General features: G+C 46.4%; 1 protein-coding gene and 1 long non-coding RNA gene across 3 annotated transcripts in view; one reads left to right on the top strand and one right to left on the bottom strand.

The window, feature by feature from the left end:
- Nucleotides 1-21460, bottom strand: part of LOC149978235 (uncharacterized) — a 1155107-nt gene that overhangs the window by 1003362 nt on the left and 130285 nt on the right. The window lies entirely within an intron of this gene.
- The window catches only part of LOC110488546 (AF4/FMR2 family member 2), a 181557-nt gene that overhangs the window by 143725 nt on the left and 16372 nt on the right, over nucleotides 1-21460 (top strand). For both annotated transcript variants that reach the window (XM_021560781.3, XM_021560782.3), the window contains 2 exons: nucleotides 18716-18875; nucleotides 20086-21204. In XM_021560781.3, the coding sequence (XP_021416456.3) occupies nucleotides 18716-18875; nucleotides 20086-21204 (1279 nt within the window). The remainder of the gene's footprint in view (nucleotides 1-18715; nucleotides 18876-20085; nucleotides 21205-21460) is intronic.

Genomic DNA, 21460 nt, shown 5'->3' on the forward strand with positions numbered 1-21460 from the left:
ATGGGTCCGCCACCCCCCGATAGCCCCATCCACCCAGGTCATGTCTAACTATTGTTCCAAGGCCTGTTCTCCCAGTCCAAGGACAGGCTGGCCAAACACTCACACACTGCTCCCACACAGGCCTCATGCAGATTACCTGGCCTCTACCTGCTGCTCCAGACCATGGAGTAGAGAACAGCCTGCCTTTAGCCTGCCCTAACCCTCCCGGCCCAAGCCAACGCATGTGGAGAGGAGAGGAGAGAGCTGGCTACAGCCTGGAACAGAACAGAACAGCCCAGCCCAACTAACAGATGACTGGACTGGAAAGAGCCTTTGATGAAGGAGGAGTGTACAGCTGGAGATCAAAGACAAATAGCTCCGTGGCAGATCAGATCACAATCTTTTTGGCTTGCTTAATTTGTGCAAAACCAGGAATATGTTGTTATATAAAGGCTGTGCCATTTGTCAAATGAATAGATGCCCTTGTAGACAATCATTGAAAGAAAAACTACACGTCTTGGCAATGTTGACTGTATAGGAATAAGGATGTAGCCTAGGCCCCTGTCATGGCAGTAGATAAACAGGGCATCTCTGATTCCCTCATATGTCAGAGTTTACACCAGAGGTTGGCTCCACAATTCTATGTTTATCCTCCTGGGCTTGTGTCTATTCTCTATTTTCTAACCTAGCCTACAGCTGACCTCTCCAGTGGCAGAGTGGTGTAGCCTCAGACTGAGTTTCTCTCTCACTCTCCTCTCTTTGAAATCAGGGGGAGTGAAAAAACCCTAATTGGTGTCCAGGCCTCCCCCTAGCCCCCCCCCCCCCCCCCCCCCCTTCCCCACCTCTGCAGTCAAACACCGGGGTTTGCTTTCATCTCATGAAAGCGGTGCTGCTCTCTGATCCCTGTATGTGCTGGGCGGCTCATTTGGCATGCAGGGTGTGTGTCTGGTCTGCCACGGAGCCTGGGGAGGCTGAGACTCTTCTCCTCTACTCTCCTCTCTGACCAGCTAGAGCCATAACCAGAGTCTAGCTCACACCACCCTGGTCCCATATCCTCCCCCCTACCAACCCCCCCTCACATGCTGGGCCTCAGTCCCTCCCTCTACCCATGCACCCTGGCCTGCACTGACAGCTCCCTCTCAGATCACGGCTGCAGTAGAGCCTGGGACTCCTATATGTAGGACACCTCTAATGACTCTCTCTCTCTTTCTCTGTCTGTCTTTCTTTCTTTTTTTCTCTCTCTCTAGCCCCCCCCTTCATTCCTCCAGACATTGAAAATAGAACTACTATGTTTTGACTTTAGTTATACTGTTAACTGACTGTAGCCTTTTGAATTGATTCATTAGATAATAGCTGTTTAATTATCAATATTTTAGAATTGTTATTTTTTTATGTATCATGCTTACTTAGCATTTTTATTTCTCACTCTGATGCTGGAGCTGGTTACTTTACTGTGTGCCATTATGTGACTCAGTCCATAGTTTGCCTTTACCCCTCATCTCTCTGGCATACCCTCTTGTGTGTTTTAATTTCACAGACCTGTCAAGCCACTCAGGTGTCTGTCCGCCTGCCACCAGCTCTCTCTCTCTCTCTCTCTCTCTCTCTCTCTCCCTCTCTCTCTCTTCCCACTGTGCTACTCTCAACAAACTGCTATGCTAAATATATAATTTTCTCTGTCTTGGTCACAGTCGGCAGAATTTGTTTTTATTACATGTCACTCAGGCTCTCTACATTTGCTTTTATAACTCGCAGGCTAAATGTTTTACTCCTCTGTATGTGCATGCGGCTGCCTGCCTTTGTGACTTCCTCTCATAAATCCACTCTCTTTCCCTGTCCCCTCACTAGCTAGAGCTATTAATTGTGCTGTGTGAGTCCACAGTCTGTTGCCCCCTGTTAAAGGTGCAATGGCCATTTCAGTTAATGATATGTTCCCATTAATTCCTGAAGAACATAACTAACAAATGCCCCACAAGCTACCATTTGGCTGAAGATAGAATGACAGATTGTGACGTTAAGGCAGCCTGTCTGTCTGTTTCTATAGAAGGTTTCAGCAGGTAAAATTTCTCCTCTAGCCATATATTAGGTATGACCTAACATATCATGAGCCCAAAGCACAGATGTAGGAAATTGTACAAAAGGAAACTGTCTGTTCAGGAAAATAGATTAAACGTGAGAAAATGTAATGTTGAACTGTCTGGCATCAGAGGGGCTTTGAAATGATGAAACATCTCCATTATCTATTTATTGTGTGTTTGCATTTGCTGACAGTCTAACGGTGCGGGCTGTTTTCTGGGAATAAATTCACAACAGAATGTCTCAATAAAGAGCCACTCCAGTTAATTTAAACTGATGGAGAAGCTAAATAGAACCCAACTAACGCTCGGCTATTGGCTAAATTGCTTTGAAATTGAAAAATGGAAATGCAGTAAGCTGGAAAAAGACAAATCCTGGATACATAATCTTGTTTCCCTACTCACAATCATTGATTAGTACATTTTTGCCGTATGGTTTTAAGAAAGTTTGTCGATTTTGACATTGAATTAGGTCATATAGCCTACAGACGTGGTAGACTACTGTAGGATATGGCTTTACTCAGACGCTCGCTAAAAACACATTGCAACACTTCCCGTGGGAGCAGGAAACAAAGCATAAAACATTTCTTCAACATATGTGTTACATACACCCCGTTTATAATTCTAGAATAGAATAATGATGTATTTTTAAGCAGTCTTGCTCTTGGGTCCTTTTACAAAACAAATGTATGTATTTCTACACACTCAATTGTTCCCTGTAGTCCCTGGCTGTTTGTATCTCTGATATGATATGAGCAACAGGATGTCATTTATTACAGGATGTCTTTCGTCTGTTCACAATGTGACAGACACGTTTACTAGTCGGCAGCTTGATGTGGTGTTGTACATTCCAGCCTCCTGCTAGTGATAGATACAGCTTGCCATATAGACACTAAAACATAGCTCACCTGCCTGCCTTACCTGCTGTGTTATTATGTAAATATATCATCCTGGTCAATTCAAAGAGAATGCATATACAGTAGCTTGAAGTGCTTTATCTAAATGGGCGAAGTGTAGAGTTATTGCCAGATTTCATACCAAGACACAAAGTGCATATTACAGAAGTAGGATCTTAATTTGAGGCAGTTTGCTACAGCAATAAAATAATCCTGCTGCATCAGGAAATCTGGATTATTATGTGGATTATAATTAATGGAGATTTGTGTAGGGGTTGATCATTTCAAAGTGGAAATGACAAATTACACATTTTTAAATTCTCCTGGAACAGGGTGATCAAATTAAGATTATACATCTGTATAATGGGGAGGGATTGGGGAACCTGCTTCATCTGACTGTCAGTCTCCATCATAAGTGTACCGGGTCCACAGGGCGGCCATTTTTTTAAGTGCAAATGAGCATCCCCGGGAAGATAAGAAAAGACAGAGGAAGAAAGAGAAAAAGATGTCTGGAAGCTCTGCAAATTATTTATGTTCTTATAAATCCCTCTATTTTCTTTGCCTTGCAATGAAAAGGATAGAAGGACAGAATAACACTGCAATAACAAGCCTTCCCAGGGTAAGCCATTCCCCCCTCCTGCACCCAAGACAAAGACGGAGGACAAAGATGCCTCGCAGTATATTCATCTCCATGTATGGCTTATGCCGTGTAGGCATGCTGCTGTATGTTCCATACAAACAGAGGCTGGCGTTTGATGTTTACATTGCCTCATTTACTCCACTGGCCTATATTATGCCTTTGTTGTGAATTATAATCATAGCATACATTGTATTTTAGAGGGAGTGAAGTCACATTCTGTACATCAGATGTACAGTATTCATTTAGATCATGATAGTTTGACATGTTGAGAGTCACTTGTTTAGTGACATCTCTGCGATCATATACATGCGACAGGAATCTGCTTTGCTCATTCCATGATTAATAAAAAAACGATTCTAAATGAAACTAGCGTAGTAATCCACCATTCACTATGCATCTCGACATCTCCTCCCTCCCCTTTGTCTAAAGTATCATCTCTCAGGCTGGCGTATGTTGTGCTAAGCCATTTAGAGTGGCTTTCTGTGTTCTGGAGAAGGACTAGCACCTCCTGTTTGGTTAGGAGCCTCAGCAGATGCCTGTTCATGGGCAGCCAAAGCAGACTGGAGGAGTAGGAGGAAGCAGGGGGGGACTGACTAGAGTGAGGGACTCACTACCTGAGAGGGGTTAATTAAATCATAGGAGTGATGTGTGTAGGGGTCTGCTGGGACAACCAGGTGTCATCCAATGGCCAGGTAGTTGACACCTAAACGACTTGGGATGATACCACATGTCAGCCATCTTGAAAGCCTGGGATGTTTTGTTTAGTGGCTTTATAGATTTTTAAAAGACTGCAATTTTACCTAATCTTGTCATGTTAAATGCTATTGTTTTTACCGTGGCGATGAAATCCATTCTTAGACACACCCCACCTGCCTCAGCTAGACAGCATCTCCTCTATACTAGCTTCCACTTAGTGATGTCACAGAAGTTTGTGTTTATGTGGGCTGAGCGACACCCCCGGATCTCACACTTCTCGTCTGACATTTGTAGATGTTTATTCTCCGCCATCTGTCTTTGACAAATAACTTCAAGCGGAGCTGCTACAATAAAGTAGGTCTGGCTTTCTAAGCACTTCATAGTGGCTGCTGCCTTGTCAATATTCAGAGAGATTCACAGGGAATCACTCAGTCACTCAGCCCCTCCTCTGGGGCTTCCAGCTCTATAGTAAACCCTCCTCCCTCTCAAAGCAGCTGCCACTCAGAGCACAAGTTATACTGGGTGACAGAAGAAGCCACTACAGCAGTATACTAATACTTCACACAGCATAATCATTGTACAGAGAGGCCTGTTATTAAAGAGCTCATCAAGCCACTGAACATCATGACGGAACACACAGTGATACAACTACAAACAGTGACTAGACTGTAATTTACTATTGACTGGAACATACAGTAAATCAATTAGCTAGTGTTATATTATAGCTATAGCGGGCTGACTTTCATCTCCCTGGGCACAGGATAGCAGGGATTGGATGTATGAGAACAATGAGCTTCACACTCACTGGGGACCCGTGTGGCTCAGTTGGTACAGCATGATGTTTACAACGCCAGGGTTGTGGGTTTGATTCCCACGGTGGGACCAGTATGGAGAAAGAAACAAAAAAGTATGAAATGTAAGTCACTCTTAAATAAGAGTGTCTTGTGAAAATGTAAAATGATCTGGTGGGAGTGGATGATGTGTGTGTGTGTGAGAGAACCTAGATTGCAACAGGCATCATGGATGTGATGATTCAATGGGAGAAGATGGATGCATGCACACAATGAACTCCATCTATGATGCTAATGATGCTAATGGTGACAGAGTGCTGTAGCACTGTGAGGCAGAGGTGAGAGGTCAGGTGTGTTGGTGCTAATGCACTGTTTTAGTGTAGTAACTGCTGCATTAGCATTGAATTAGGATGTGCCACATGCTGGATGACACACTTCCCTACCATCCACCCCCACCCAGCTTGAGGAGAGTGGTTGCCTGCTTAGGTAGCCGCTCTCCTCAAGCTGGTTGGGGGTGGATGGTACGGAAGCGTGTGTGTGTGTGGTGGCGGTGTACTGCAAATGCGCTGCGACAGCCCGCTCAGCCCCGCTCTCAGACAATCAGATTAATTGGAGCCGAGGCCATTAGCCGGCTGGAATACATTATTGCTTTTGCCGAAAGAGCAATATCCTAACCTTGTCATCCCAGTCCTTGTTTACCAGAGCGGAGACAGCGTCAGAGCAGAGGAGATGAGGGCTGTGTGTCTGCCCGTCTGCCTGCCCGCCCGACTGCCACTCCCAGACACACTGTCATCTCGTGGCAGTGGCTTTTGGCACAGAGTCTTCTTTCTACTCATAGGGCCTCTCACTGCTGGTAGGGCAGCTTATTCTCTATGGCCCTACTGACTGTACTTTAAGTGTACGTTTATGTTTTATGTGTATCTATGCACCCTGGATACAGCTTCAGCCCTGAGGTCAGGGGTGAAGGCTTTGGTGACTATTAACAGTGAGAGCTCAGTGAGCTCAGGATTTGAGGATGATCTCTGCATGGTGTTGTGAGACGACTTCCTGTCTGTCTAAAGCCCTATGTCTGTGTCTCTCTGAGAGATGGCTAGCTGTGTGTTGGTTGGCATGAGTCAGTTAGTGTGATCTAGCCAGCTAGTTATCCGTCCACGTGTGAGCGTGACTCACTGACATGCACAGAGACACGGGCTGGAAGAGCTACTGTTTACTTTTCAGTCTAGTGCAAATACTCATCGCAATCAGCGGCTCTGACGTCTCCCCAGCCACGTGTGTGGGTGTGCGTGCGTGTTTGTGTATGTGTCTGTGTGTCGGGCTGCAATCCTCTGTTGGGGTAATTAGATGGGCCTTGGTGTGCCTTTCCACACACTCTCCAGATTTTCAGCTCATTTATTTATGTGTTTTCACTGTGAATCCACTCTCCCTTCAATTTATGTTCTCTTGCACCCTGTCAAAACACACTCCTCTTCACTTACCTCCTCCCATCAAGTTTTATTGAATACATTTTTCATTTGTGTGTTTTTTTTCTCTGAGAGTGTTATAGGCAGGTGTTCTCAGAGCCAGAGCGGCTGTGATGATTAATGTCGTTTGGTGTTAATCCTCTCTGCAGGTCCCCTCTGAACCTTTATTGTTGGCCGCCAATAATGAGCGAACTCACTCGTGGCATTCGACGTTCCTGCATATTTACAAGCTAGCACCAGCTGACTCAAGCCATAGGTAAAGTGCTGGCCAACTGTGAATGTTTCCTGTGGTAGATAGCTAATGTTCTAACCTTTTTATTGTTCCATACCATGCCATGCTTTTCTATGAAATATAGAGCATGAGGGATCACATGATTAGCATCAAATCCAAAAGGCACAACTCAACTGACACCATAATAAAAGGAGCCAATTAATGGGCCCATTTTATCAGTGCAACCTGAATACTTGGCTTTGGTAGCATCCTATGTAGTGCACTATGTAGGGAATAGGGTGCCAATTGGCATACATTCCTTGCCTTTATGTACATTAGGCCAAGCTAAAGGATCACAGATTCATCTCCAACTAATTTGACATAGGCTCTGCTGTTTTCCCCTAAACAGGACACATTAAATGGTCAATGTGAATACAATAAAGGATTTTCACTTACAGGGTTGCTACAATAGCAGGGTGAGTGTTGAGCAGAGCAGGAAGGAAGTTTACAGTACTAAGAGCTGGCAGCTGGTGCAGAATCGATCTACATTACAGTGATAAATACAGATTGTCATCCTGTTTGCATAACAAACCTGGGCTTTCTACAGAGGCACAGTACAGTATTAGGATGACAGATAATACCCATTTTTACATAACCAATTCCATTTTTTAAAGACTCCTCCTTTGTGATAGTGGATAAATGGATATTGATATGGTATGAGTGCATTCTGCATTCTGTATCTGCTAGAGGTATTTTTTCTCTCTCTCCCCTAGTCTAAATCCCATGAGTAACGATGGGCAAATTGCTGCTTCATTCGATTCTTAGCAGTAGCTGGAATGCGTGTGTCAGCGTTTGGGATGTGGCTATTCGTAGAGGCCAAGTGGAGGAGGGTGGTCTGACACAGTGTGCCCTGCTCCTCTACTCTACTCTGCTCTGCCCTGCCAACACACAGCACAGCATCAGGCCAATGGGACACAAGGGGACCAGGGGAGGGTGCCACGTCTGCTATAGGGAGTCAGGCACAGCACACAGTCTCTCACACACAGGCACAGGCAAACACACACACACACACACACACACCCAAACACACACATTCGTTGCTATTTCCCAAAATTTGAATGGCTTATTATTTTAATCTCCTTTCCCTCATGGCCAGAGATCTGACATATATTATCCAGCCCATTCACCATCAGTGGTCAGGAAGGACAGGAGTTCTAGGAAAGCAGGACATTAAACCATTGATTTTAAACACAGCCTTACTCGGCCTGAAGCCTGAATGTGAATGTGGGAGTGGATCCAAACACCAACTCTCACCATCACACCTTTGTTCCCTGCAGGTTAGCTGCCATCAAGGTCAGAGCCCTGTAGCCTCTATAACTGATTTGTGTAATTAAAACAGCCGTTATTTCTCTGTTCTCTTAATGGCACATTTAATCTCACTTGGCCAGAGTTTTATTCGCAATAGTTGGAGTCTCTACTAAATTAATCACAGTCATGCAACGTGCTTAATGTGTGTTCCTTTGTTTGCATCTTAATTTACTTAAGGTTTATACCCCTGAGCCGCAAGTCTATTAGCATTCTCCTCACCTCTCTCTCTCTCTTTCTCTCTCTCTCTCTCTCTCTCTCTCTCTCTCTCTCTCTCTCTCTCTCTCTCTCTCTCTCTCTCTCTCTCGCTCTCTCTCTCTCTCTCTCTCTCTCTCTCTCTCTCTCTCTCTCTCTCTCTCTCTCTCTCTCTCTCTCTCTCTCTCTCTCTCTCTCTCTCTCTCTCTCTCTCTCTCTCTCTCTCTCTCTCTCTCTCTCTCTCTCTCTCTCCCTCTCTCTCTCTCTCTCTATCCTTTCCCCTCAGACACAAACACAGACCTTTTTGTTATATCCAGAGGATAAATAGTTTTCTAAAATGGTAACCTCGGTAATGAGAGTTTACCCTCTTTCCAACAGCTGTAATTATATCTGTCATTGACGCAATATTAATACCTAGGCTTGTTCTATTGACTATTACACCTTTGCTAGGATAGACCAGGAAAGCTTAGTGGTTGACATACAGGCAACCCACATACATAATAGTATAGTCAACTCTGACGTACTCAGATAGTCAATGACACTGATACTCGTATATGCTTCAGGACGGACACACCTGCTCAAATCAAATCAAATCAAATTTGATTTGTCACATACACATGGTTAGCAGATGTTAATGCGAGTGTAGCGAAATGCTTGTGCTTCTAGTTCCGACAATGCAGTAATAACCAACAAGTAATCTAACTAACAATTCCAAAACTACTGTCTTGTACACAGTATAAGGGGATAAAGAATATGTACATAAGGATATATGAATGAGTGATGGTACAGAGCAGCATAGGCAAGATACAGTAGATGGTATCGAGTACAGTATATACATATGAGATGAGTATGTAAACAAAGTGGCATAGTTAAAGTGGCTAGTGATACATGTATTACATAAGGATACAGTCGATGATATAGAGTACAGTATATACGTATGCATATGAGATGAATAATGTAGGGTAAGTAACATTATATAAGGTAGCATTGTTTTAAAGTGGCTAGTGATATATTTACATCATTTCCCATCAATTCCCATTATTAAAGTGGCTGGAGTTGAGTCAGTGTCAGTGTGGTGGCAGCAGCCACTCAATGTTAGTGGTGGCTGTTTAACAGTCTGATGGCCTTGAGATAGAAGCTGTTTTTCAGTCTCTCGGTCCCAGCTTTGATGCACCTGTACTGACCTCGCCTTCTGGATGATAGCGGGGTGAACAGGCAGTGGCTCGGGTGGTTGATGTCCTTGATGATCTTTATGGCCTTCCTGTGACATCGGGTGGTGTAGGTGTCCTGGAGGGCAGGTAGTTTGCCCCCGGTGATGCGTTGTGCAGACCTCACCACCCTCTGGAGAGCCTTACGTTTGAGGGCGGAGCAGTTGCCGTACCAGGCGGTGATACAGCCCGCCAGGATGCTCTCGATTGTGCATCTGTAGAAGTTTGTGAGTGCTTTTGGTGACAAGCCGAATTTCTTCAGCCTCCTGAGGTTGAAGAGGCGCTGCTGCGCCTTCTTCACAATGCTGTCTGTGTGAGTGGACCAATTCAGTTTGTCTGTGATGTGTATGCCGAGGAACTTAAAACTTGCTACCCTCTCCACTACTGTTCCATCGATGTGGATAGGGGGGTGTTCCCTCTGCTGTTTCCTGAAGTCCACAATCATCTCCTTAGTTTTGTTGACGTTGAGTGTGAGGTTATTTTCCTGACACCACACTCCGAGGGCCCTCACCTCCTCCCTGTAGGCCGTCTCGTCGTTGTCGGTAATCAAGCCTACCACTGTTGTGTCGTCCGCAAACTTGATGATTGAGTTGGAGGCGTGCGTGGCCACGCAGTCGTGGGTGAACAGGGAGTACAGGAGAGGGCTCAGAACGCACCCTTGTGGGGCCCCAGTGTTGAGGATCAGCGGGGAGGAGATGTTGTTGCCTACCCTCACCACCTGGGAGCGGCCCGTCAGGAAGTCCAGTACCCAGTTGCACAGGGCGGGGTCGAGACCCAGGGTCTCGAGCTTGATGACGAGCTTGGAGGGTACTATGGTGTTGAATGCCGAGCTGTAGTCAATGAACAGCATTCTCACATAGGTATTCCTCTTGTCCAGATGGGTTAGGGCGGTGTGCAGTGTGGTTGAGATTGCATCGTCTGTGGACCTATTTGGGCGGTAAGCAAATTGGAGTGGGTCTAGGGTGTCAGGTAGGGTGGAGGTGATATGGTCCTTGACTAGTCTCTCAAAGCACTTCATGATGACGGAAGTGAGTGCTACGGGGCGGTAGTCGTTTAGCTCAGTTACCTTAGCTTTCTTGGGAACAGGAACAATGGTGGCCCTCTTGAAGCATGTGGGAACAGCAGACTGGTATAGGGATTGATTGAATATGTCCGTAAACACACCGGCCAGCTGGTCTGCGCATGCTCTGAGGGCGCGGCTGGGGATGCCGTCTGGGCCTGCAGCCTTGCGAGGGTTAACACGTTTAAATGTCTTACTCACCTCGGCTGCAGTGAAGGAGAGACCGCATGTTTTCGTTGCAGGCCGTGTCAGTGGCACTGTATTGTTCTCAAAGCGGGCAAAAAAGTTATTTAGTCTGCCTGGGAGCAGGACATCCTGGTCCGTGACTGGGCTGGATTTATTCCTGTAGTCCGTGATTGACTGTAGACCCTGCCACATGCCTCTTGTGTCTGAGCCGTTGAATTGAGATTCTACTTTGTCTCTGTACTGACGCTTAGCTTGTTTGATAGCCTTGCGGAGGGAATAGCTGCACTGTTTGTATTCGGTCATGTTACCAGACACCTTGCCCTGATTAAAAGCAGTGGTTCGCGCTTTCAGTTTCACGCGAATGCTGCCATCAATCCACGGTTTCTGGTTAGGGAATGTTTTAATCGTTGCTATGGGAACGACATCTTCAACGCACGTTCTAATGAACTCACACACCGAATCAGCGTATTCGTCAATGTTGTTGTCTGACGCAATACGAAACATGTCCCAGTCTACGTGGTGGAAGCAGTCTTGGAGTGTGGAGTCAGCTTGGTCGGACCAGCGTTGGACAGCCTCTTGTTTTAGTTTCTGTCTGTAGGCAGGGATCAACAAAATGGAGTTGTGGTCAGCTTTTCCGAAAGGGGGGCGGGGCAGGGCCTTATATGCGTCGCGGAAGTTAGAGTAACAATGATCCAAGGTCTTTCCACCCCTGGTTGCGCAATCAACATGCTGATAAAATTTAGGGAGTCTTGTTTTCAGATTAGCCTTGTTAAAATCCCCAGTTACAATGAATGCAGCCTCCGGATGAATGGTTTCCAGTTTGCAAAGAGTTAAATAAAGTTCGTTCAGAGCCATCGATGTGTCTGCTTGGGGGGGGATATATACGGCTGTGATTATAATCGAAGAGAATTCTCTTGGTAGATAATGCGGTCTACATTTGATTGTGAGGAATTCTAAATCAGGTGAACAGAAGGATTTGAGTTCCTGTATGTTTCTTTCATCACACCATGTCACGTTAGTCATAAGGCATACGCCCCCGCCCCTCTTCTTACCAGAAAGATGTTTGTTTCTGTCTCCGCGATGCGTGGAGAAACCCGTTGGCTGCACCGCTTCGGATAGAGTCTCTCCAGTGAGCCACGTTTCCGTGAAGCAAAGAACGTTACAGTCTCTGATGTCCCTCTGGAATGCTACCCTTGCTCGGATTTCATCAACCTTGTTGTCAAGAGACTGGACATTGGCAAGAAGAATGCTAGGGAGTGGTGCACGGTGTGCCTGTCTCCAGAGTCTGACCAGAAGACCGCCTCGTTTCCCTCTTTTTCGGAGTTGTTTTTTTTTTGGGTCGCTGCATGGAATCCACTCCGTTGTCCTGTTTGTAAGGCAGAACACAGGATCCGCGTCGCGAAAAACATATTCTTGGTAGTACTGATGGTGAGTTGATGCTGATCTTATATTCAGTAGTTCTTCTCGACTGTATGTAATGAAACCTAAGATGACCTGGGGTACTAATGTAAGAAATAACACGTAAAAAAACAAAAAACTGCATAGTTTCCTAGGAACGCGAAGCGAGGCGGCCATCTCTGTCGGCGCCGGAAGTACTACTACACATGGAAGGATTATGACAGGTGGAGGTGACGTTAATGGTCTCTGTGGTTCAGGATCCAATTGGCTGAGCCCTGATGACTGGCTGGCTGGCTGGCTGGCTGCAGTGGGTCTGTGATGGTGGGAAGCCTTCCAGACCATAGGCTCTAGGATTTCAATTCTGAAATACATGAAGTCTCTGGGCAGTTTGGATAGTTTAGAGTTCAAAATGTGTGACTTTTCAACAGTGCTCTACTTTTTGCTTTTAACACAAGATCATTTCTGACATCTTGCCCTCTGCTCTTGTTGTGTACTCCAAAACAGAATTTCATATGGTTTTGTGAGATTGTAGAGGGCTTTTTTCCCGAGCCTCTTTCCCATAATGGTCGAAGGTGCTACAAAGGCAGGCTTAGAATGTTACACCACTTTTAAAACAGGATCAATCTTACTAACAGACCAATGACAAGCCAAGGCTCCAGAGACAAAGGCCTATAATGAAGATAGAAGTATGTGAATACAACCCAGTAGCTCAGACATGTACAGTGAATACGTAGTTATTGGAGACAGCACATAGACCATGTGTTAATTTACATTTTTCAGCACAAGGTTTCAGTGGCTTTTTAGCATGGCCCCATGGTCTTGGTTGAGGTTTAGATGAACCTGGACAGGAATGTTTCAGTAGAGCCTGAGATATCTCTCCATCCCCTCCATATAGGCATGTTTTGGAATGATGGAGGACCTGCACTTTGTCTGACCATAATATCCTGACCAGGAAAAACTCTGGGCCCTAGTGATGACTGAGTGTCTGCCTGGCCATGTTAAATCACACTAGTGTAGTGGGGCCAGAGGATGACTCTCTGAGTAGTGCAGAGTAGAGAGGCTGCCTGGCAGGGACAGGGAGTGTGGCGATGTGGAGAGAGCCTCAGTATAATTCATCATGCCTGTACTGTGCTGTGCTGTGCTGAGTGTGACTGGGCAGCAGAAGGCCTCTAAGTGAATTAGGATACTGTTGAAGTCATGCCATCGATCACAGAAATGCTGTGCCACGTAATTCATTTTCCGTAAGTGTAATGGTCATAATTTTGGAGCACCAGGTTTCACAGGGAAGGGTGGGAAGGGGGGGGGGGGGGGGTCTTTACTGAATCCCAGGCGCGTCCTAACAGTGGCCACCCCCCTTTCCACCCTTCCTCCACCCCCACTCCCCTGAGCACAGTGACTTGTAATTGAATCAATTAAAGGCTATAATAGATTTAGGGGCAAGAGGAAGTGTAGATTATTGGTTTGGAGATCTGCAGCGAGTTATTCTTTGGGGTGATTTATAAAAATAATAGAGTGCACTGCATGCTGAGGATCATTTAATAACACAGGGAGCGCAGAGTTAGGACAGACAAATTATGGATGACACCCCTCCAGCGGTCCAACTCTCACGCTCACTCTCCCTTTTCCTCACTCTCTTTCTCTCTTTCTCTCTTCCCACACACAGTCTGTACTACAGACACCACACTCTCACATTCACACACAAGCAAAAGCACTCATACACACACTCAAACATTCACATAGTACTGTATGGCTGATATAACAATGAACGCCTGCATCCTCAGATTCCAGGCTTGGGTGATTCAGTGTCATGGTGATAAAATGATACTGCTAGCATTATTGAAACAGCTAAGCTAGGCTTTACACCTCAGAGGGTTGAGAGCAGAGCCTGGCAATGAGAAGCAGAGAGCGAGAGAGCCTTTCTCCTTTCCCAGAGAGTCAGTCCAATCAAACAGTGCTCTGAGCACCAGCATAGGTTTCAGTCTCCACAGACCAGCATGCCCGAATTTCTTCATCTATAATTAAGGATTCCACTTTATTGAAGGGTAGAAAATGACAGTTCTGCCCTTGGATATGTGAATCTGGGGGATAAAAGGGAATGGTAATGTAACCTGCTCAGGGTTACCCAGCACCTCATCAGCAATAGATGTTTAAATAATTAGAAAGTACAAACAAATAAGGAAGGAGCAAGGGGAGAGCAGAGTGATGGCCTTCACTGAATCAATGCGGGACTGGCTTGTCTCAACTGACTCACCACGTTACAACAGCCAGCCAGTTGGCTCCAAAATGTACCCAGGTCTGGTTTAATGAGTCTCCTCCACCATCCACCACCTTCAGATGTTGTCTTGCCTGCCTCTTCTTTTGATAGATCTGTCTCTTCTCTCTCGTCCTGCTGTCTCTCTGGTTCCACTGTCTGAGGCTGGAGGCTAGCCACTCCACCGCTCGCCTAATCAATTCCGCCACAGGCCTGTGTCTATCGGCCTTATTGATCTCAGATTATGGTATCAGTGTAAATAGAAGGAGAAAATCACAAATCGATAGCAGACTGTTCCTAAAGCTGCCAATTCAGCCAGCTGTGGGCAGTGGGATCATTGGAGGTTGGTCTTGTTGTGTCCCTTGATGATCCCATGGGAGATAGCCATGCTCCCGTATTTTCTTCTCCCTTTCCCATTGTGTGTGTGTGTGTGTGTGTGTGTGTGTGTGTGTGTGTGTGTGTGTGTGTGTGTGTGTGTGTGTGTGTGTGTGTGTGTGTGGACATGTTTAACTATTCTTGTGGGGACCAGAAGTCAGAAGGGTTAGGGTAAGAGTACGGGTTAGGGTTAGGGTTTAGGGAAAATATGATTTTGAATGGGACTGAATTCTGTGTCCCCACAAGGTTTTCTGTAGAAGACTGTATGCGTGCGTGTGTGCACGCAAGCATGCTGGAGAGAGAGAGAGAGAGAGATTGTGAGTGGTTAATATCCCTCTCTTTATATCTCCACATTGCACTGGCCTGGAAAATTGCTTCATTACTAAACATTGAATATTTATGGTGTAAACAGTTCCAAATATCATAACTTTACTTATTTATTAGGTTTTTAATGAATGCTCCAAGTCGTTTGGTTTGTGTAATGACTACATCAGGATTCTGTCTGGGTCTGTCTGGCAGCGTCTTGTTCAAAGAGTTGTACATAACTGTAGATAATCTGATAATGTGACCGGATGGAAGGATACTGTAGAGCTGCCCCCACTCTTTAGACCTCACTGTGAATCCTTGCCTTGACAGAACAGCTCCTAAGAACCTAGAAGACTCCAATGAATTAGCTGGGATGAACGGTGAAGTGTATGCACTGGAACTGTGTGAGTTAAAAGCTGTTGGTTTTAGAGTATACTGCTATCCCACTCTCAATGGGCCTCGTGAGGTGCCTGGGACAACAGCCTCTCTGCTGGAGAGACATTTTCTTCCTCCCTCTACTCCCAGTCTGTCAGACTGGCTCCCTCAATGCAGTTTGTTTTGGGATGAGGAGGAAAACCCATTAATCGTGAATGCCATTACTTTGTTTACGCATTAATAGTGCCACATTTGGTGTTCAAATGTACATGTATGAGATTGCATTGTGTGTGGCCCTTTGTTCTTAGCCTCCGTGATTAAAACCCATCACAGTGGGTTGTTTTCATTAGCAACATATGCAGCTCTTGTTGTTTTTTTCAGCTCTGTTCTTTGATTCGATGAATAATGCCGGCAAATAAGTTGTTTGTTTCCCTGCCTGCCACGGATTATCATCAGTCTGGATGGAACAGCCAGTTCCATGGACAGCAGACAATGTTCTAAATGTCTTTATTGTCTGCTGTGAGAAAGGCAGCTCAGCACTGAGAGTAGAGAGACAGGTTAGAGAGGATAGGACGGTGTTCTGAGAGCAGGGCCTGTTAGCAGGTCAGAGGTTAGCGGGGGTAGACTGAGGTGAACACGCTGAAAGCAGACAGCGGCCATTGTTCTCCCGCCCCTTATTTTCCCACATGATTCTGTCATCTGTCAGCCCAGGCTCACCTCCATCAAGTGGAAGAAAGGAAATTAAGTGACCTTACCCCGCTGCCATTCTTCACTCTGAAATAGAACATTAGAGCTTCCTTTTCATGAACTATTTGCATGCACAAGCACCACTTGGAGAGGCTGAGTGGTGAAAGAAAGAATGTCTCCTAGAGGTCTATTTTAAACACTTTAATGGCACCTAGGATAGTAATTACATCTCTTCTTCCAAAGAATGAGTTGGACAACACTTGGGTATTGGAAAAAGCCACAGTAGTTCTACTACATAAAACGTATTTTGAATGTAGAAGAAGAGGGCAATCTTATAACTAACTATTCCTATAACAATTTATTGTAAACAGTTACGTACAGCCGAGACAAGTACTCCGTCGATCTGTCAATGGTTGCCTTATCATTTCAGCGTTATCTCAGAGTGTTGTGTGTATATGGATGGTTATTTGCTGTTGGCTTGTTCTAGTGCTGGCTCTGTTTGTGCTGACACCATTCTCAGCAAATGAAGGAGAGATCACACAGACAGACAGGCAGTGTTGCTGTGCTGGCCCAGACAGACATACAGACAGTGGTGCTGTGCTGGCCCAGCTCCCAAGAGCCTATTGGGCTTGGCCTTGGACTCATGAGCAGAGCAAGGACAAGATGCCATGTGTGCTACTGCTGTGCCATCCTACTGGCAGCGTGCAGTGGCGGGAACTGCCAGGGCAGGCCATAGGAGCACCATGCCACACGACATTACCCACAGGGTCTTGGCCTCTTCCTCTATATTTAATAATTAACCTGACCTGACTGTGAGCCTCAGAGTCCACTGGTCCTGCTTTCTCTGGCCTTGTACTGTAATCCAGCTTTGGAACCAAACTGCCACTAGGCAAGCCCTGGGGGCAGGGAAGCTAGTGACTCCTCTAAGGACCTGACCTGGCTCAGACAAGCTGGACATGTTAGCAAAAGGCTATTGGTCCATGGCACAGATTTTGGGTTAAGTGTGGTCATTTAACACATGGCTCTTTTTCACTGCAGAGTTTCGTGCCACCGCTATGTCCCCGAGCTGATCTTCAAGCTGTCTTGGGCATGACCCCTCACCCTGTCACCGAAAAACACAGTCATCAAGGGGGTGTTGACAGAAAAGTCCCACATCGTTACCCATCATGTTTAATTTCTACGGTCCTGTCCAGTGTATCTCCGGTCCTATCATATCCTATCATGCTTTGGATGGAGTGTCTTTAGAGGGCTTCAGTAGTGTAGTGTGGCTTTTATTGTGTTATAAAGCTTAGGCCTTTGAGGATCCAATAGCTGAACCAGTAGCGTGACAGAGAAGGTTGAAAGAGTGTGGAAGAATAAGTACGTAGGTGGTGAGAAAGCAAACTGCCTCCTCAAGGCATTTATTGTCAACCGCTAGAGCTGTTACTTTCTCCAGCAGTAAAGTACAGTACGCCCCTGCAACATCTTTAGCGAGTCTAGTGTTGACACTTTCAACAGGGAGAATAAATTGCTTATTATAAAAGCATTATGTCAATTTCCTTTGTTCTGCAGTTATCAGTTGTGTTTAATGAAAGTGGAAGGGTTTCTTTTTTACTCGGATGTCAGATACATTATTCTCTGAATAACATTTTGCCCTACTACAACACGGAGAGAGGGAGAGAGAGAGAGAGAGAGAGAGAGAGAGAGAGAGAGAGAGAGAGAGAGAGAGAGGGAGAGAGGGAGAGAGAGGGAGAGAGAGAGAGAGAGAGAGAGAGAGAGAGAGAGAGAGGGAGAGAGGGAGAGAGAGAGAGAGGGAGAGAGAGAGAGAGAGAGAGAGAGAGAGAAAGAGAGAGTGCTTGTGCGTGCATGTGTGTGTTAATATGTTTATAGTATTGTGTATATTAGTGAACCTGTTTACTAATCTTTACAGTGGTTTGCATGTTGTGACTGGATGTGTGTGTTGGTGGAGTCAGCCTGGTTTACGCTGCTCTGCCTGCATCTCAGGGCTGGATGGAGGGAGAGAGGGATAGAGAGAGGCAGATGGCGCTGTGTGATTGATGGGGCTGTCTCCTGCTGTCTGCAGTCTGTGTGGATCTGGGAGTCATGTCAATGACAGGTGGACTCATCTCGTCCAACTCTGTGTCGCCGCTGAGAGAGCCAGTGCCGCCGCGGAGTGCTGAGCAGAGAGAGCACGGGGCCGGGTGTGTGGCTGGCGCCGAACATGAGGCAGAGCACAAGGCTGCTCTTAGCAAAACGATGACAAAAGAAAGCTGCGTCACAGCGCATCAGTGCATTACTCACTCCAGTGGAATGAGATCAGTCCGGGGTCACAGAGGCCTAGGTAGTGCTGCCGGAATATGCGGCTGGATGAGATCAGCTAAAGTAAAGATTCATCTATCACACAATCTATGTTTATGTATAATATATAATGCCTTCTTTTTCTCTAAATATTTTTCTTTATATTTTCTCTCTCTCTTTCTCTCGCTCTCTCTTTCTGTCTCTCTCACTCTCTCTCTCTCTCTCTCTCTCTGTCTCTCTCGCTCTCTCACTCTCTCTCTCTCTCTCTCTTTCTCTCTGCTACCCAGCATCCCTGTGGCCACGTCTCGGACCACTGACCCGGGCCTCTCCAGCGGTGCCTCGGGCAGCTCCAGCGAATCAGAGAGCAGCTCCGAGTCAGACTCCGATAGCGAGAGCAGCTCCAGTGACAGCGAGTGTAACGGGGCCTCCCGGACCGCCACCCCAGAGGTACAACACAATCACTCCTTACTATACTCTACCAACCAAGCATAGTCAGAATAAAACTAACTGTGCTATCAACCAATACTCAACCAGTGTTATGCCAAATAGGGAAACATTATTATTTTAGGCTCCAGAAAGACACAATATTACACTAATACCATCTAATATCACTAAAACAACATTTTGATCAAGGGGAGAAAACTTCCCATCTACTCTAATATCCCTAGAATTTTGATAGGATTAAACTAGCAGACTTTCTTGTTTTAGTCCGACACTGTAGAGACTTGCATGACAGCTAAAGCAGCTATAGCACCAGGCACAGTTGTATTCCACAGGGGGGCAGTCTGTTTGACCCGGGTAAATATTTACCACAGTGCATCTGGGCACCCTCTACAGACCATGTGACTTCCTGTCCACCAGGGAACAGCCAATGGGAATAGCCAGGAGGACCAGGAAACGGCCCTGTCTGTCTTTAGGGAAGTCTATTTCCCTCTCAAAGTGCACTCTACTGATGGTTTACTAAAGACTTCCGGGAGGGCCCAGGAGTTTTCCAGCAGGCATGTTAGAATGTTAATGTAGTATTGCTGCAGGTGCTTTTAACTCCAAAATCCCCCTGCCCAGAACAGCTTAAATCCACCACCCCAACTGATGGGATGTAAAGGCTGGGGCTTTCACAGATGAAATAGTGTGGAAGATTAAATTTTATGAATGCTTGCATCAGACTGGAGAGTGTATGTGTTAGCCCCAGCTTTACACTCAGTGGTTTTAATGCTTCATTCCTTCGTCAATTCATTTCCAGCACTTCCTTTCCGAATGATTTGCTATCATTTAGGAGATCATTCAAGACAGTCTTTATGATTTCATATGAGAGATTTATACTTGTCTAGGGGCATAATGGTAGAAAACAAACGATGTGAGATAGCATGGTTGATGAAAACATGGCACTCAGAGACTGCCGAATGGCGCAAGGAAATTATGGGAGAGCACTACTCAGTCATTCATGAGTTTATGAGAGCCTATTTTAATGGCCGCTTCATCACAAAATGTTGTCATTGGTTTGCGGGTGTCATAATATAACTCTGAAGAGACAATTGAATTATCACATTTTACTTTCATGAGTCAACACAGTGTTTTATGAAGCTACGTAGTCTACTATCAAACCAGACTTGGATCTAACTGTATATTCTTTGTCCTTTCTGCTTTTCTTCTCTCACAGCCTGAACCTCCATCAACAAACAAATGGCAGCTGGATAAGTGGCTGAACAAAGTGACCCCACACAACAAAGCACTTATCAATACCCAGCCAGAGAGAGAGAGCCATGGGCTCAGCAGCTCCCAGACTGACCACAGCCAACAGGCCCCTGAGGGCCAGGGCCCGGCCCCAGGGAAGAGCAAGCCTGGCCCCGCCGCCCTGCTGGCCCCGACCGACCCCAAGGAACGGGCCCTCCTCAGCCCCATCAGAGAGAAGGCCAAGCCTAAGACTGGACCAAAAGTCTCAGAGGGCAAGGGTTCAAAGGTCAAATCCCCAGCCGTGGTGGCGGTGGAGCCAGCCCCAGCCAGGCGCAGCTTGGGGAAGAAACAGCCGAAGAAAGTGGAGCGCTCGTCCAGCCTGGAGGAACACACCTCCTGGTCCAAGCCCATCAACCCCACCATCAGCACCACTTCCAAGGAGAAGGACCCTCCATCCCTCCTGGAGCAGCCCAAGTCCAGGACCAAGAGCACCAGTGGGAAGACTGCCCCTAGGAAGGAGCCTCGCACCACCACTACAATTACTCCAGCTCCTCCTCCCCTGGCCCCAGTCCTGGAAAAGAAGAAGCACAGGGGGCCCAGCAAGATCATCCCCAAGTCCAAGGAGTTCATCGAGACGGAGTCTTCGTCATCTGAGTGCCACTCTGAACCAGAGGAGCTGGTCAAGATCCATAACCCTCCCTGTCCAGGACCCAGCAGTCTGCAGACTCTCAAAGCAGCCAAGGACTGCAACAGCAATATCCTGACTGTCAGTAGCCTTACCAGCACCTGCAGCTCTTCCATATCCATCCCAGACCCTGGGGCCATGGACCTCCTAGGGGACCCCCTCTTCTCCTCCGTCCCCATGGTCCAGAACAAACTGCTGTCCCCTCTCAGGGACTTTGAGGACATCAAGTCACTGTGGGTGAAGATCGAGCTGAGCTTCCTGTCTAAGATTCCAGGGCAGGACCCCCCTGAGCCCCCTTCTGTGAAAGTTGAGCCCCGGGAACCACTTGAACCCAGCATTAAGCACAGACGCCAGTCCCCCGCCAGTCTCCAGTCTACCCCTGTTGAGAAACCACCTAGCAAGGCCAAGAGGAAACACAAGGCAAGCACAGAATCTTTCTCACTCTTTTTTCTCTATTGGTACTGGCTGGTATTGGTTTATAGGATAATGGTTAGAGTGTGTCAATGGAGGAGCAGTGAGAAACGTGTTAGTAGTATGTTCAATTTGGGCCGGAAACTAAAAGGTTGCTGGATCGAATCCCTGCGCTGACAAGGTGAACAAGGCAGTTAACCCACTGTTCCCCGGGCTCCAAAGATGTGGATGTCGATTAAGGCAGCACCCCGCATCTCTCAGATTC

Source organism: Oncorhynchus mykiss, chromosome 14 (assembly GCF_057628025.1).
Source record: "Oncorhynchus mykiss isolate SJ-2025 chromosome 14, ASM5762802v1, whole genome shotgun sequence".
In the NCBI taxonomy this organism is placed as follows: domain Eukaryota; kingdom Metazoa; phylum Chordata; class Actinopteri; order Salmoniformes; family Salmonidae; genus Oncorhynchus; species Oncorhynchus mykiss.